At 37.9% G+C, this 14,826-nt stretch overlaps 1 protein-coding gene across 4 annotated transcripts in view; it reads left to right on the forward strand.

The window, feature by feature from the left end:
* Nucleotides 1-14,826, forward strand: part of LOC127443771 (potassium voltage-gated channel subfamily KQT member 5-like) — a 205,899-nt gene that overhangs the window by 181,790 nt on the left and 9,283 nt on the right. For 2 of the 4 annotated variants that reach the window (XM_051702633.1, XM_051702634.1), the window contains 4 exons: nucleotides 1,873-1,967; nucleotides 5,044-5,070; nucleotides 6,920-7,140; nucleotides 7,655-7,708. In XM_051702633.1, the coding sequence (XP_051558593.1) occupies nucleotides 1,873-1,967; nucleotides 5,044-5,070; nucleotides 6,920-7,140; nucleotides 7,655-7,708 (397 nt within the window). Of the gene's footprint in view, nucleotides 1-1,614; nucleotides 1,708-1,872; nucleotides 1,968-5,043; nucleotides 5,071-6,919; nucleotides 7,141-7,654; nucleotides 7,709-14,826 lie in introns of all 4 variants that reach the window. The other 2 variants (XM_051702635.1, XM_051702636.1) reach the window with 2 other exon arrangements.

Below are 14,826 nucleotides of genomic sequence, written 5' to 3' on the forward strand. Positions count from 1 at the left end.
AAAAGTGTGGAAGAAAAAGATGCACAACCAACCGAGAGAACCGCAGCCTTATGATTGTCAAGCAAAATCGATTCAAGAATTTGGGTGAACTTCACAAGGAATGGACTAAGGCTGGGGTCAAGGCATCAAGAGCCACCACACACAGACATGTCAAGGAATTTGGCTACAGTTGTCGTATTCCTCTTGTTAAGCCACTCCTGAACCACAGACAACGTCAGAGGTGTCTTACCTGGGCTAAGGAGAAGAAGAACTGGACTGTTGCCCAGTGTTCCAAAGTCCTCTTTTCAGATGAGAGCAAGTTTTGAATTTCATTTGGAAACCAAGGTCCTAGAGTCTGGAGGAAGGGTGGAGAAGCTCATAGCCCAAGCTGCTTGAAGTCCAGTGTTAAGTTTCCACAGTCTGTGATGATCTGGGGTGCAATGTCATCTGCTGGTGTTGGTCCATTGTGTTTTTTGAAAACCAAAGTCACTGCACCCGTTTACCAAGAAATTTTGGAGCACTTCATGCTTCCTTCTGCTGACCAGCTTTTTAAAGATACTGATTTCATTTTCCAGCAGGATTTGGCACCTGCCCACACTGCCAAAAGCACCAAAAGTTGGTTAAATGACCATGGTGTTGGTGTGCTTGACTGGCCAGCAAACTCACCAGACCTGAACCCCATAGAGAATCTATGGGGTATTGTCAAGAGGAAAATGAGAAACAAGAGACCAAAAAATGCAGATGAGCTGAAGGCCACTGTCAAAGAAACCTGGGCTTCCATACCACCTCAGCAGTGCCACAAACTGATCACCTCCATGCCACGCCGAATTGAGGCAGTAATTAAAGCAAAAGGAGCCCCTACCAAGTATTGAGTACATATACAGTAAAAGAACATACTTTCCAGAAGGCCAACAATTCACTAAAAATGTTTTTTTTATTGGTCTTATGATGTATTCTAATTTTTTGAGATAGTGAATTGGTGGGTTTTTGTTAAATGTGAGCCAAAATCATCACAATTAAAAGAACCAAAGACTTAAACTACTTCAGTCTGTGTGCATTGAATTTATTTAATACACGAGTTTCACAATTTGAGTTGAATTACTGAAATAAATGAACTTTTCCACGACATTCTAATTTATTGAGATGCACCTGTATATATATATATATTTTTTTTTTAACCATGGAAGTAAAAAACATTGGGTTTGGAACGATGACGGGAGCATATTAGAGGTTACTGACAAACATCATTCATTTGTACTGCATTGATAAATAAAGAATGAATGAGTAGCCAAATTTGTTCACAGCTGTTTCTTTTCTTAAAATAAAGTGTTGGATAGGAGGATAGCTAAAATTTGAGGCCTGTATTTTATCGATTTGAAATTCTGTTTGTTGATTGGTTGGTCTCTGTGGGAATTAAATTCACATCTTTCATGCAAGTCAAGCCTTCTTACAATTTCACCATCTCATAAGAAATTAGTATGAGTTGTCATGAGATTATGTTGGTAGTATTTATAATTAGCTTTATGTAAAAACAATAGAAGTCAAGGTACTGTATGTCCTCATTTAGATAGCTATGTCAATGTGTTTCTTGTGTTTCTTCTCACTGTGTTCTCACTCTCCCTAACCTTGTATAAGGCTGTGTGGCGATATTACTCCACTGACGGTAGTCGTCCTTACCTTGAGGCCACTTGGCGTCACTATGAGTCTACAGTCCCTGTGCACAGGCATGTATGGGTGCCTGCGTTGACCGAAAAGAAACCTTTGTTGTTTTTCTACTAATCTGCTTTTTCCCATTTTTTTTTCTCCTTCTCTTTCTTCTCTACCGCCCTTTTCCTTTTATCCTCTTCTTCCTTTATCCCTTGTTCTTTGGTTTTATATATTTTTTGCATGTAGTGTGTGTGGCGTAGCTATGCGGCTGATGAGAACTCGGTTTCCGTTGCTACCTGGAAGCCTCATATGAAGGCGTTGCATACCTGCAGTCCTACAAAGTAGGTACAAACCCCTGGCAGCTGCTCTTCTATTTCCTGTCTGTTCATCTGTGACAGAGGTCGTCAGTCATTCATTTGTTTGTCTGATTTCCTTACATAACTTTTTCTGTACCTACCTCCCACATGTTTCACTCTTCAGCTTATTTCATCATTCAAAAATGTTTGTCCATTTTGCATTTAGCAAATGAAAATGAGTTAATAGCCACCCAAAAGAATCAGTATATTCCATGCTCTGTTGTTACAGACAACAGTGGGCCTGATGTAGGTCTATTTGTCCTTAAACTACTGATTGAAGTCTTTCTCTCAGAGAGAAAGGGAAAAGGCGATTCAAGTGGACAGTAACATTTTTGTCCATTTCACATTTATAACCACATTCTGTGTTATGATGGCCCAATATGAAGTAGTGCTCTGTCTTGGTAAATTGTATCAGCAGCATTCGAATTGTCGAACTGATTAAGTCCATTGCCTCATCTTCCATATGTCCTTATATCATGTATAAGGTCATGAAACTTAAATAGACCATGAAACCATCTGCTGAAAAGCATTATCTTAAACACACAATATGCTAGACTTCTGCTAAAACATTCAGTAGGGCTCCTTGTACATATGGCATATTAATTTGCTTAAGCTTATTGAATTTGCTTGCAAAACACTGAGCATCTTTTGATATGCACGTGAACAGGGGTTAAATTGAGGTGGAACAGTCCGGAACAGCTTTCCGGCACCTCAGATTCAAAAAATAAAAAATGTTTTGGCAGTTTGTTTGTCACTTCATTATATTTCTTGCATGCAGGGTCCAGTTCAGCATTTTTTATGCATATTTAGTTAGTGTGCTCACTCATAAACACCTTTAACCCTCTAAGCTCGGATGGGCCTGCCAGCAGAAAAAAAATATCAAAATATTAATAACTACAGTCTTGAACAAAATAAAATATGTATCATTTGAAAGCTTAGAAGCTCTTCTTTTCAATGCATGCAGGCATTGTGACCACAACTGAACAAGTGCTTTGAAATTTGAAGACAAATTAGAAGTGTTCCGTTTTGATCATTTATTAAAAATATTGCTTTTTAGACATTATTGTAATCATTAAAAAAACATTAAAAAAAAAATTGGGAAAAGCTCTCAAAGATTAAAATACAACCAGTTTATTTGTTTTACTCACAGACAAAAATATAGCAAGTAATAGCTAAGTATATGTCTTTGACATACATGTTTGATGTGAACAGCTTGTTTTTGCTTATAACTTCACAAAAAATAAACAGAACACAAAATATCACATACCATTACTTAAGAGGGGGTGATTATCTTTCAAATGAGCCCACATCCAAAGTAATTGGATGCATAGATCATTTGAAAACCAACACAAAGCACAATGTGTACACAGCATCTGGCTATCTGGTATCTTGCTATCTGGCTACAAACACTTTAGCTTTCCTGGATTAGATGAAGTCACCGGAAATTCTGTAGCATCATGGAATGCTAAACCCATCAGATTGGGTTCAGATTGCTCCAACCAGTGGTGATAGTCCTCCATATATGGGCAGAGAGTCATGCGATCAATCATTCTAATTACATATGGCCACCAGTAGATGGTGCCAAGTACATGACACATTCAAAAAGTATTTTGATTACTGAAGAGATTACTTTGCATTTTATTTTCATTTGTTTCATTTAATATTTAGTCCTTTCAGATGGAAAACATTTATACATATAAATTATGCGATCCAAAGTGCATTTGAACAGCGGTGAAACACTTTCTTATGATGTGTTACATTCATACGAGCAGACAGAGAAGTAAGTTTGAAGTAAGTTTGGAGCAGAAATAGAAATAAACCTTGTGTAAATTGTCAGCTTTACATTAAGCTAAAATGCTATTTCTAGCCATTTTACATGCACGTGTTACCAGGCACGAACATATTTTTTTATCAAGAAAATTCAAATTGGATCATAATTTATTTTTGTCTAGTAAGACCTTTGATATAAGGGCAAAAATATTATTCTTGATAATAATTTTTTTTATTGTTTTCCTGTAAAAATATCTAAAAATCCTTAAAACAAGATCAGTTTGATTGATCTTGTTTTAGAAACAACACTGCATAAGATAATTAGGTTTTTCAGAGAATGTATTTTTAATGTGTATTTTGTCTAACTGTACTGGCAGAGTTTTTATAGTCAAAACAAGTGAAAAAATCTACCACTGCTGAAGAAGTAATCCAAAGTATTTCAAATACGTTTCTGACCTTGAGTAATCTAACGGAACACTTTACAAATTACATTTTACAGCATGTATTCTGTAATCTGTAGTGAAATACATTTCAAAAGTAACCCTCCCAACCCTGGTTATAGGTGACATGATTGGGAACAAAAAAAAAGCAGTTTTTTAGAGCCACCTTATTTACACCCTGAGATATACAGTACAATGTAAAATCTAAAAAAAAATAATAATAATTTTTAAATTACATTTTGGCTGACATTTTTTTTCAGCATTTATCATAATGTATATTAATAAAACATTTAAAATATTTTTTTATTATTATACCAAACATTTGACCTATTTTGTTGTTGTTGTTGTTGTTGTTGTTGTTGTTACAAGCCTTTAATTTTGGGTATGCCACTGAAAAGGGAAATCTTTAAAAACTCCTTCAGAGCTTAAAGGGTTAAAGTTCTTTAAACTTAATTATATAAGCATTATACTTTCATCTACTCTGTGCTGGAACCTGGTTTGCTATATTTGCTTAGAACGGTACTGTTTTAACTGGATGCGGCAGACAGTCACTTCACCTCGCTGGTGTTAGGGTCCCCCCCCCTTCAAAAATCCCAATTTAACCCCTGCACATATTTGCTAATGATTGAATTTATCCATGCATTGTGTTTTAAACTGGCTGTTACATTCTCGGCTGTTTCTTTTTGTGCATTTGTATGCATGATGTATTTCATGATACACTAGATCATATGAATCTGTACTTATGTGTCATTTGTAGCTAATAAGGCGACTGTAAACTGTAGATTAATTTGAAATGACACAGTTTTCACATTTATATATTTCTCTTTCCTACATTCACATAACACCCAAAGGAAGGACCAAGGCGAGTCATCTACAAGGTCTGTATTGTTTTGTTCATACTCCTTTAGATTTTAATGTTTGATGTTACAACACATAATTCTGCAATATCATGATCCTCTAAAAATAATGAAGACAGATGTAGACAATATGATTTAGACAGACTTCTGAAGATTGCTATTGTTACTGTAAAGTGTAAAACCACAACTGACTACTAGTCTGTTAAAACTGTATCATTTTGGCCCTGATATTGCCTTCTGAGACTGATTTCAGGGACTTCTCTTGTCGCGGGGCAAAATTGGCAGACTTTGATCACGATACCCAGATTAGATACAACGCCCAGTCAGTGCTGTCAATCTGGACGACTGGGACTTGGCAAGACAGAGTCTTGGCTACGATGTGTATCGCACAGTCTGTCATAATGTTGCACACTGTGCCATGGCTTTTACCCAAGATCTCACTAGGATCATTTCGTACAGTCTGACAAGCACCATTCGTAAAGGACTGTAAAAATCTTACAATGTGCAATCTGCTTTAGTTTGAGCCAGCCAAAAAAAATAAAAAATCTGACCTCTGATGTCTAGAGACTGTTTACTGCCCCCTGTTATTAATTGCACTATATATTTTGCCATCAGACTTACAAATATATACAATAAGCAGAGGGAATATGAAATGGAAAATAATTGCCATGTATTAGTCCCTCCATGTTTTTGGAGCATTGACTTCAATTAGAGAGAGAAAATAATGGAGATGAGAATGTCAAGTCAGAGTGTGTGAATGATGGTGTTACACAACAGCTACTAATGCATGGTGTCATTAGCCCAGATAACAGAAAGGGCTAGTGGTGTCATTTCCAAAATTACCAAGGTAGAGCTCCAGACTGTGGGCAATTTGAATGGAGCCAAACAAAATCGTTTTCTCAGATTATGAGTTCATTAAGAAAAGTACAAATAAAGAAATCCACCCATTTATCAATGACCACTGTCTGAGAGAGGTTCCAAATTGATGTTTGGGTATGGTGTGTTGATGGTGTCTAACCAGTTGTTTGTGTGAAACAGCCTCCACCCACTTATTTATGATGCACTATTTATCCAATGACCAAGAGGTAATGGTAGAATAATTAGCATAGTTGCAAATGTGAAATTATTGAGCAGAAGTGGATGACTCATTGTAGTGCTGCATGAGTGGTCACTGCTCTATTTTCTCATCGTGATCATTTGTCTGTCCTATTTTCTCTGAAATTGAGAGGATTCTAATGTATTTTCCCTTAAACTTATAGATTAAGAATTTTTGCAAGTGTCCTAAAGAAACTGTACCCTTTTCATGTGTACCAACAGCAGCACTCATTGAGATCTCATGATGTTAATAGCAATGAATAGCATTTCTATAACAGAAATTTGGAAAAATGACTATTCGTGCCATTACTCACATACTCTTCGATATGATCATAATCAAGAAGAAAAATCCTCAACCTTTCAAGCCACCATTGATGAAAATCAATAAAAATCAGCTGACCAAATTTTTTTTGCATGAACATTGAAGGAACTACTAATGGATTTTTATGCCCCTTTCCTTGGAATTACTCTCAGGATCTTTCGTCTTACATTAGATTTTGCCTTGGCGACTCATACCTGAAAGGCCCATACTTAATGGTTGTTTAGAGTGCCATTTGTTTGACTGCACTTCTAATACCATTGGGGTCTAAACATGCATTGCAGGACTAATAAAAAGGACTTGGCCTCTGCACTTTTTTTTGCTACACTCATGAATCTGAATTGTCATTGCCATGACCCAATGAAAGTGGCATTCCTTCTTTCACTCTTTCATTCTCTCTCTCTCTCTCTCTCTCTCTCTCTCTCTCTCTCTCTCTCTCTCTCTCTCCCCTCTCAGTCAGAAGCTGAGTTTTAAGGACCGGGTAAGAATGGCAAGCCCACGTGGACAAAGCATTAAAAGCAGACAGGCGTCTGTTACAGACAGACGATCACCTGGAGCCGAGATCAGCACTGATGGATCGAGTCCTACCAAGGTCCAGAAGAGTTGGAGTTTTAACGACCGCACCCGATTCAGACCCTCCCTCCGTCTCAAGAGCCAATCACGGTCCACTCCTGAAGGTGAAGGATTTTTGTCTGAATTGCATTGACAGAAATAGGAATTTACTTCCACTTGTTCTGTTTATTCTAATTTGGCTATGCAGTGAATACTGATCCGTTTAATATTTAGGCTCAGAATTTAAGAAGATAACCAAAAGAATTATAGTCTAAATGACCCAGCCATGTGAAATGTATTTATAGAGCATATGATTATTGTCATGATGTGATGATGATGATGATTATGGTTGTTAAATAATAGTCTGTCCCTCTGATTGAGATCATTGTAAGTCCTAATAATCCTAATTGGGTCCCAAAGGCCATTGACTGAACCACAACAGATGGAATTATTTCCTCATCCCTCTCCTTATCTACCTTTGTGTTTGCTGTGCTGATATTCAGTACAACAGCATGATTTTGTGATATTGCTATTATACAACAGTTCTATAAACAAGAAGTTAATATTGAGTACTTTACATTTCAGATTGCCAATTAGTTTGACTATTTTTTTCTCCGTTAAGGAAAATATTTCCAAAAGAAGCCAAAACATCACGTTTTCTGTGCCACCAGGCAACGCACAGACTGGAAAAAAGTAAGTGAGTGTAGTGGACCAAAAGCAATTTCCCTGCAATTTCATCTGCTCAAAGCATTCTGTAATCACTCCAGGTTTTCCATTCAACATGATCACACAGGAAGTCGGCATGTTGTTTCCTAAAGTTCCAATAACGTAGGATTGGCCACATTATGCAGACTCACTGACAAGCGGCATCTTCCATCAGACATTTTTGCTTCGGCTCAAGCGTATTTACCTTCCCTTGTGGCGTGACCAGAAGCACGTTGCTTCAGCAGTGTGGGGCACCCAGGTCCACATCCCGTATTGAAACCCGGAAGAAATTTGGTTTTGGGTTTGGGGTTGAGGATACCATTTATAAAATATGCATTTCTTTTCACTGTATTACATCATATACAGCTGAAAACAGCTTGCTTTTCAACTTGTTTTTGGCGCCCCTCAGTGGACATTTCACCCGCTAAATGGAGCTCACACGTACCCATATGCCCAACAGCACTTGCTGCTTTGGCCACTGAGGGCAGTGTTTAGAATTTCAATAATCACAGACAGATTTTAGCTAAAGACAAGTTAGCCTATTGTGTCCGATTTTACTGTGAGATCAGTCTCTTCCATTTCCCGCTCCTTGCTCATTCTCTACTGTTGAAAGAAACCGGAGTGATCCTGGAGTGAGAGAAAAAACTTATGCCAAGTCTAAAAAATCTGCTTCATAATCACACAACTCCATTTCGCACCACTCACGTACTCTGGTCTGAAACTCTGTGAACACAGACAAGTGGGGTGATACAAACAGTGAAACATCCTAATGCTGTTACATTTCATATTAGCATTCTTTGAATGCCACTTATCCAATCAAATTAAAGAACCTGAGATGAATGTTGTATAAATATATGTATTCACTAGAATTAGGTTTGTGGAATGTCTGTTCATTGAAGCAGTGGCATTCAGGCAGTTTACAAGCAAGCATAGTCACATTGACACAAACACATAATCCAAAGATCAATGCTCAAAGATCAACCCTATCTACCAAACTGAATGATAATGTAACAGATAACCAATCAAATATAAACCCTCAGTATATCCACACATTGGACTACACTGGCTCTGTACACATCCACTGTGAGGTTAAGAGATCTCGTCTGCAGTAACATGTTTTATGTATAATTAAAACACATTAATTGATTTATATTCTGAGGCACGGTATGACTGAGATTTAATATGAAGTCTAGAGTCACACCACAGAGAGAGGGAAGTCTGTAAGGCACCTGATATAATATACATTATAAAGTCAAATTAGTTAATGAAGAATTACTATCTAATTTTAGGTGTTTTGATGCTTGTGTGTCTTGTATTTTGTATTATGTTCCATGGGGAGAGAATACACAAGCATATTCAAAGAGTAAACTTTAGTTAGTGTAAGAAATGGAGTAATGTATTTTAACCTTTAGTAAAAATTATTAACTATTCAGGCTGTAGTATAATTCAACAGCCAAGAAACCTTTTGCTTTAAAGCAAAACTGAGAATTGTAGATTTTAGCCAAAAGCCTATATTCATTCCTCATTGATGCCCTATGGCTGTAAATGCCTTTCTCTGTTTCAGGACTAATCAATTGCGGCAGCCTCTGTTAAAAGGTTGTGAGAATCCTTCATGTAGCAAAAGTAAAGATTAATCCAGTGATTCCAGGGTAGGGTTGCCCCAGCTGTGCGTAAGTTCTCACGTAAGTTAGGATGTAAAGTTCACACTAAGGGCTTAGTAACTACTAGTTAGTTTGTAACTAAGTCAGTGCTTAATTTGGTTGCACCACCTGTTCTTAAGGCAAGACTTAACTAGTAGGTCGTAAGCTCTCTGTAAAGTAATGCGTAGTCACACAATATGACGTTTACCTGTATTTATCCAATAAGCAGCCTTCATATTTATACACAGAAGTGTTAAAAAGCCGTGACTTCAATTTGATCTTGTTACGGTTGATGTTCAGCCCTTGTTTGCTCATGTAACTGTCAGCTGTAATAAATTATATCGTAATTAAAATATGATACATAATAAAAGTAGATTTGATAAATAGTATATTTGCCCTGTGTAAATAACAATATTATAGGAACTGTATCTAAAATAATTGAGGGGTGATAAATAAATACTAATACAACAGGCTGGAAAAACAGACATTTATTCATTTTAATATCCTATATATATTTTGAATGTGTTGAAACTTGACAACGGTCGACACACCCTGAAAATTGCACCATTAGATTGGTTTCATGCTGAAGAGCCACTTAAAAGTACGTTTTTTTCTCTCTCTCTCTCCTAAATGTCAACATCATAACGTCATGCAAAACATGAGCTCATTGATGTCATAAAATATCAGTCTGCTTTTTTATTCTATCTGTTACTCCTGGTCGGAGGCTTCCGTAAATATTTAGTTTATACGTAGGGTTACGTTCTACCTAAGTTTAATGGTGCAATGCTCAAATATTTAGTAGTGCATAAATTGTGACTTAGTGCCCATTTACGCCACAACTAGGCTAAGTTTGAACTTACTGGTGCAACCGGCCCCAGCACACCACATTCCCTCCCCCTGTCTCTGGTTTACATCATAGCTGTGGCCATAGATAATCTTTTATAGGTGCAGAAAAGCGATTGACTCTGCACTTCACCGCTTGTTAGTGCTATCATCGTGGAGATGTCCCCCATAACTCAGGTCACACAGAAATAAATGGCACCACACAACAATTGTGCACTATTATCAATTTTGACAGAGAAGTGTAGAACCTCATCTGTCAAAAAGACAAATAGCACTTAGGTTGCCTTAAAAGGGATCCTTTTCATGCTTTATACCAGGGCTATTCAACTTCATCGACAAGTGGGCCAGATGGAAAAAATCTTTGGGGCATTGGACCAAGCCAGAATAGTTTGTTAACGAAAAGCTTCTATCAAATATCGTGTTAGGCCTATAGTATTCACTATATAAATAAAACATGTTTATAGCTTTATTTTGTTTTATATTTATCATGAGAAAATTGTTCCAACAAGAAATTCTGAAAAAATACAAATACAGATAACTTGACCAAAAAAAAAAAAAAAAAGAAATGGAAAAAGTGCTTTCAAAATTAGTGCATAACAGAGAGTAAATCAGACTGATAATAAAAATTGTATTGAACAATAACATATAAACTGTTGACTTTTCAAATTCACTGTAAGCTATTTTTTATGGAATGGTATGTGGAAATTGTTCTTTTTTTCTGAAAAATATAACTGAAATAAGTGTCCTGAAATATCTCACTGGTCTCTGTAAACAGCAAACAAAAATGTTACCGTGGGCCACGGACATGTTCTTTGATCAGCCAATCAGAAGACTTTGAAGGGCTTTCTGCCTGCCAGTCATTTTGCGCTTTCTCAAAGTGTTGCAGTTAAAGCGGAACATTCAGGTTTAATGTCATATTCAGATTCATAACAGTTGTCAGCTGAGGGCACTATTTTGCTACTGTTTGAAAACCATGAGAAGACACACTGCCCTACTGTTCAGTGACGGTATCAATGCTATCTTTGGAGGGTGGTGTTTTGGAAAGCGGTGGCGTGTCCAATTCAACGTCTCAGTCTGGTAAAAGTTCCAGAGCGGATAAAATCTGCTATTCTACAGCACCTTTAATGAAAATAACTTTTCTCCTTCTCCGAACTCACGCTTATCAGTCGTCCATAATTTTAGTTCTTTAATCTTCCCATTCCGTCAAAATGACAGATAAGGGATTATTTTTAGCACAACCTCTGAAAGCGTCTAAAAATGCGGCACTCCTGCGCGAGACACTGTTAAAACATTGAGACAGCACGACGTCTGTCTAGCGCAAGTTTACATAAAACAATTGAAAAACAGTGCGGGGGGTCTGGGTAGCTCAGTGGTAAAATACGCTGTCTACCACCCCTGGAGTTCGCTAGTTCGAATCTCAGGGCGTGCTGAGTGACTCCAGCCAGGTCTCCTAAGCAACCAAATTGGCCCGGTTGCTAGGGAGGGTAGAGTCACATGGGGTAACCTCCTCGTGGTCACTATAATGTGGTTCGTTCTCGGTGGGGCGCGTGGTGGGTTGAGTGTGGTTGCCGCGGTGGATGGCGTGAAGCCTCCACACGCGTTATGTCTCCGTGGCAACGTGCTCAACAAGCCACGTGATAAGATGCGCAGGTTGACAGTCTCAGACGCTGGAGTCACCACCCGGATGGAGGCGAATCACTACATGACCACGAGGACTTAGAGCGCATTGAGAATTGGGCATTCCAAATTGGGAGAAAAAAAAAAAAAGAAGAAAAAAGAAAAACAGTGCGAACAGACACGATGCGTTCAGTGTGATCAGCCCCTTAGACAGCTGACAACCTTGCGCGGGACACTGAGGATTTGATACGAGATGAATTTGGTTGAATAGACCTGCCTTATACTGTAGATTTCAAATAAGCTTTTTGCCATGATACACAAGGGCTTGCATCAGCAAAAAAAAAACAAATAAATAAATAAATAAAAGTGCATGTACACTAATGTACATGACATACATTTTTTTTTAATACTTTCAAAACTGATGGGGCCTGGGCAGGTCAGCGAGTACTGATGCTGAATACCACCCCTGGAGTCGTGAGTTCGACTCCAGCCAGGTCTCCTAAGCAACCACATTGGCCCGGTTGCTAGGGAGGGTAGAGTCACATGGGTAACCTCCTTGTGGTCGTGATAAGTGGTTCTAGCTCTCAATGGGGCACATGGTAAGTTGTGTGTGGATCGCGGAGAATAGCATGAGCCTCCGCATGCTGTGAGTCTCCGCGGTGTCGTGCACAGTGAGCCACATGATAAGTTGTGTGGACTGATTATCTCAGAAGTGGAGGCAACTGAGACTTGTCCTCCACCACCCGGATTGAGGTGAGTAACCGCGCCACCACGAGGACTTACTAAGTAGTCGGAATTGGGCATGTCAAATTGGGGAGAAAAGAGGATAAAAATAAAAATAATAAAAATACTGTCAAAACTGAGGTTGTTATAATCGGTCATGATTCTAAAAAAAAGTCATATAGAGTCAGCACTTAGACACGTTGTCCCAAATAATCAGCAGGCGGTGAACAATCTGGGGGTCTATTCTGATACTAATTTAAATTTTGAATATCACGTCTGGAAGTTCGTTTAATCTTTAATCAGTTAAGGAACATTTCCAAGGCTAGACATGTCTTGAGTTTCAGGGATACAGAGAAGCTTATACATGCTTTTATTTCATCTCGACTTGATTATTGTAATGCACTGTTTTCAGTTTTAAGTCAACACACTTTAGCACGGCTACAATCAGTGCAAAATGATGCTAGACTTTTGATGAACTAGGTCTTTTAATCATATTACTCCAGTTTTAGCTTCTTTGCTTTGGCTACCAATTTATGAATTACATACAGGGCATAACATGGCACCAGAATATTTAGCAGAACTTTTAAGACCATATGAAACAGTTAGACCTCATGGATCTTCTTGTCGTGATCTGTTGGCTGTTCCAAGATCCAGATGCAAAACTAAAGGTGATAAAGCATTTGTAGTGAAGGTCCCTTGATTATGGAACACCCTGGGACAATAGATCTGCTGTTTTTAAGTCTTGTTTAAAAACTCATTTGTATAGACTATTCTATTTTTGTATAGAATATGTTGTGTTTTACTCTGTGCATTTTTGATTGTATGTTTTGTGAAGCACTTTGTGCTTAATCCCTGACGCCTCCTTCACATAACACCGAAGCAGCGCGTGAGCCGAACTGAAGCAGTGTGTCGCGACAATGTCGCTGCAAACAACACGTGTGCTTTTACACCAGCAGCACTTCTGCTGCAGAAACTGCTGCACTCTACACAGAAAATAAAGCTATAAAATGGTTACCAGGAATGAGCTATTGCTAAGTGTTACAAACATGATCATCATGAAATCGTATTGACATGATGCTTGTGTAATCTAATGCAGTCTTGTAGAGTTATTTCATATAGTTACAGCCAAGAAAATGAGCTCTGCTCATTTTTAAACATCATTATTTAGTGAAAGGGGGAGGACGATGAGCCTAAACGTTGTTTTGCACTAGAGAAGACCGTTTGATCTGTTTGGCTTGATTACACTTAATAGTATAGCCAGAAATAAGTATTATTCACAGCTATTGGATAGCTATATCTCTTTGTTCAAACATCATCCAAAACTTGAGTGTTGAATGAGTACTTTCCTCACAAAAAGGACACGCTTCCAATATGTTAACTCACCATCTTCACCAGCAGCCAGGTACAGCATCCCTCGTTTTTTCCTTTGTTAATTAATTCTTATACTGTAAAAAGTTGAGAGTAATAGAGTACTTCAATACAAGTGTCTTCTGATACAAGATTGTGGTAAGTTTTGAATTCACCGACCACGTGCTGTCGCGTGCATTTGTTTACCTCAGCTGTTAACACTGGGCTGTGTATGTGTATTGCTGTTAACCCTTTAGACCTGCTCTGTTTAATAGTGTATAGGGTATTTTTATTTATTTAAGCTATGACTTGTACTGTAGTTTTAAATGCTAAAACCCTATTGCTAAATAATTAAAATAATTGCATTTTGTCATTAAATTTTTTTATTTTATTTTATTTATTTTTTTGTTTTTGTTTTTCTACGAGCTGTAATTAATACAAAAACACACTAGACTACAAATACATGCTTATTCTGGGCAATATCTGTTTTTCCATGTCAACTCATCATCATGATGTCCATCAACAGTACACTGGCACTTTAATTCAGTGTGAGCAGCGCAGCAAAAATAGACTCAACGGCGAAACTCCTGCTGCACTGCCGCTCCAGCGTGCTGCTAACGCTTCCTATGTGAATGCTCTAACCTGTTAACATGTGCGGCGAAAAAAATATGCGCCATTTATGCTCTAATTCCGAGTCCAGTGTGATACCTATGAAGCCTGTTACCTGAAATTAAACATTAAATTCAGCCGCAGCTGATTTGGTAGTTCTTTGACACTTGAATAGAGTTCAAGTGTCAAGTGGCGATTGGCTGATCACCAAACATGTACTCTCTTGACTTGAGTTTATCCTCAACTATTGTTAGAACATAACTAAAAGACATTGCTCTAGTCAAAGATGCTACAGTATGTGGTGACCAGTGCTGGGTGTAATCCAAT

Source organism: Myxocyprinus asiaticus, chromosome 7 (assembly GCF_019703515.2).
Source record: "Myxocyprinus asiaticus isolate MX2 ecotype Aquarium Trade chromosome 7, UBuf_Myxa_2, whole genome shotgun sequence".
In the NCBI taxonomy this organism is placed as follows: Eukaryota; Metazoa; Chordata; class Actinopteri; order Cypriniformes; family Catostomidae; genus Myxocyprinus; species Myxocyprinus asiaticus.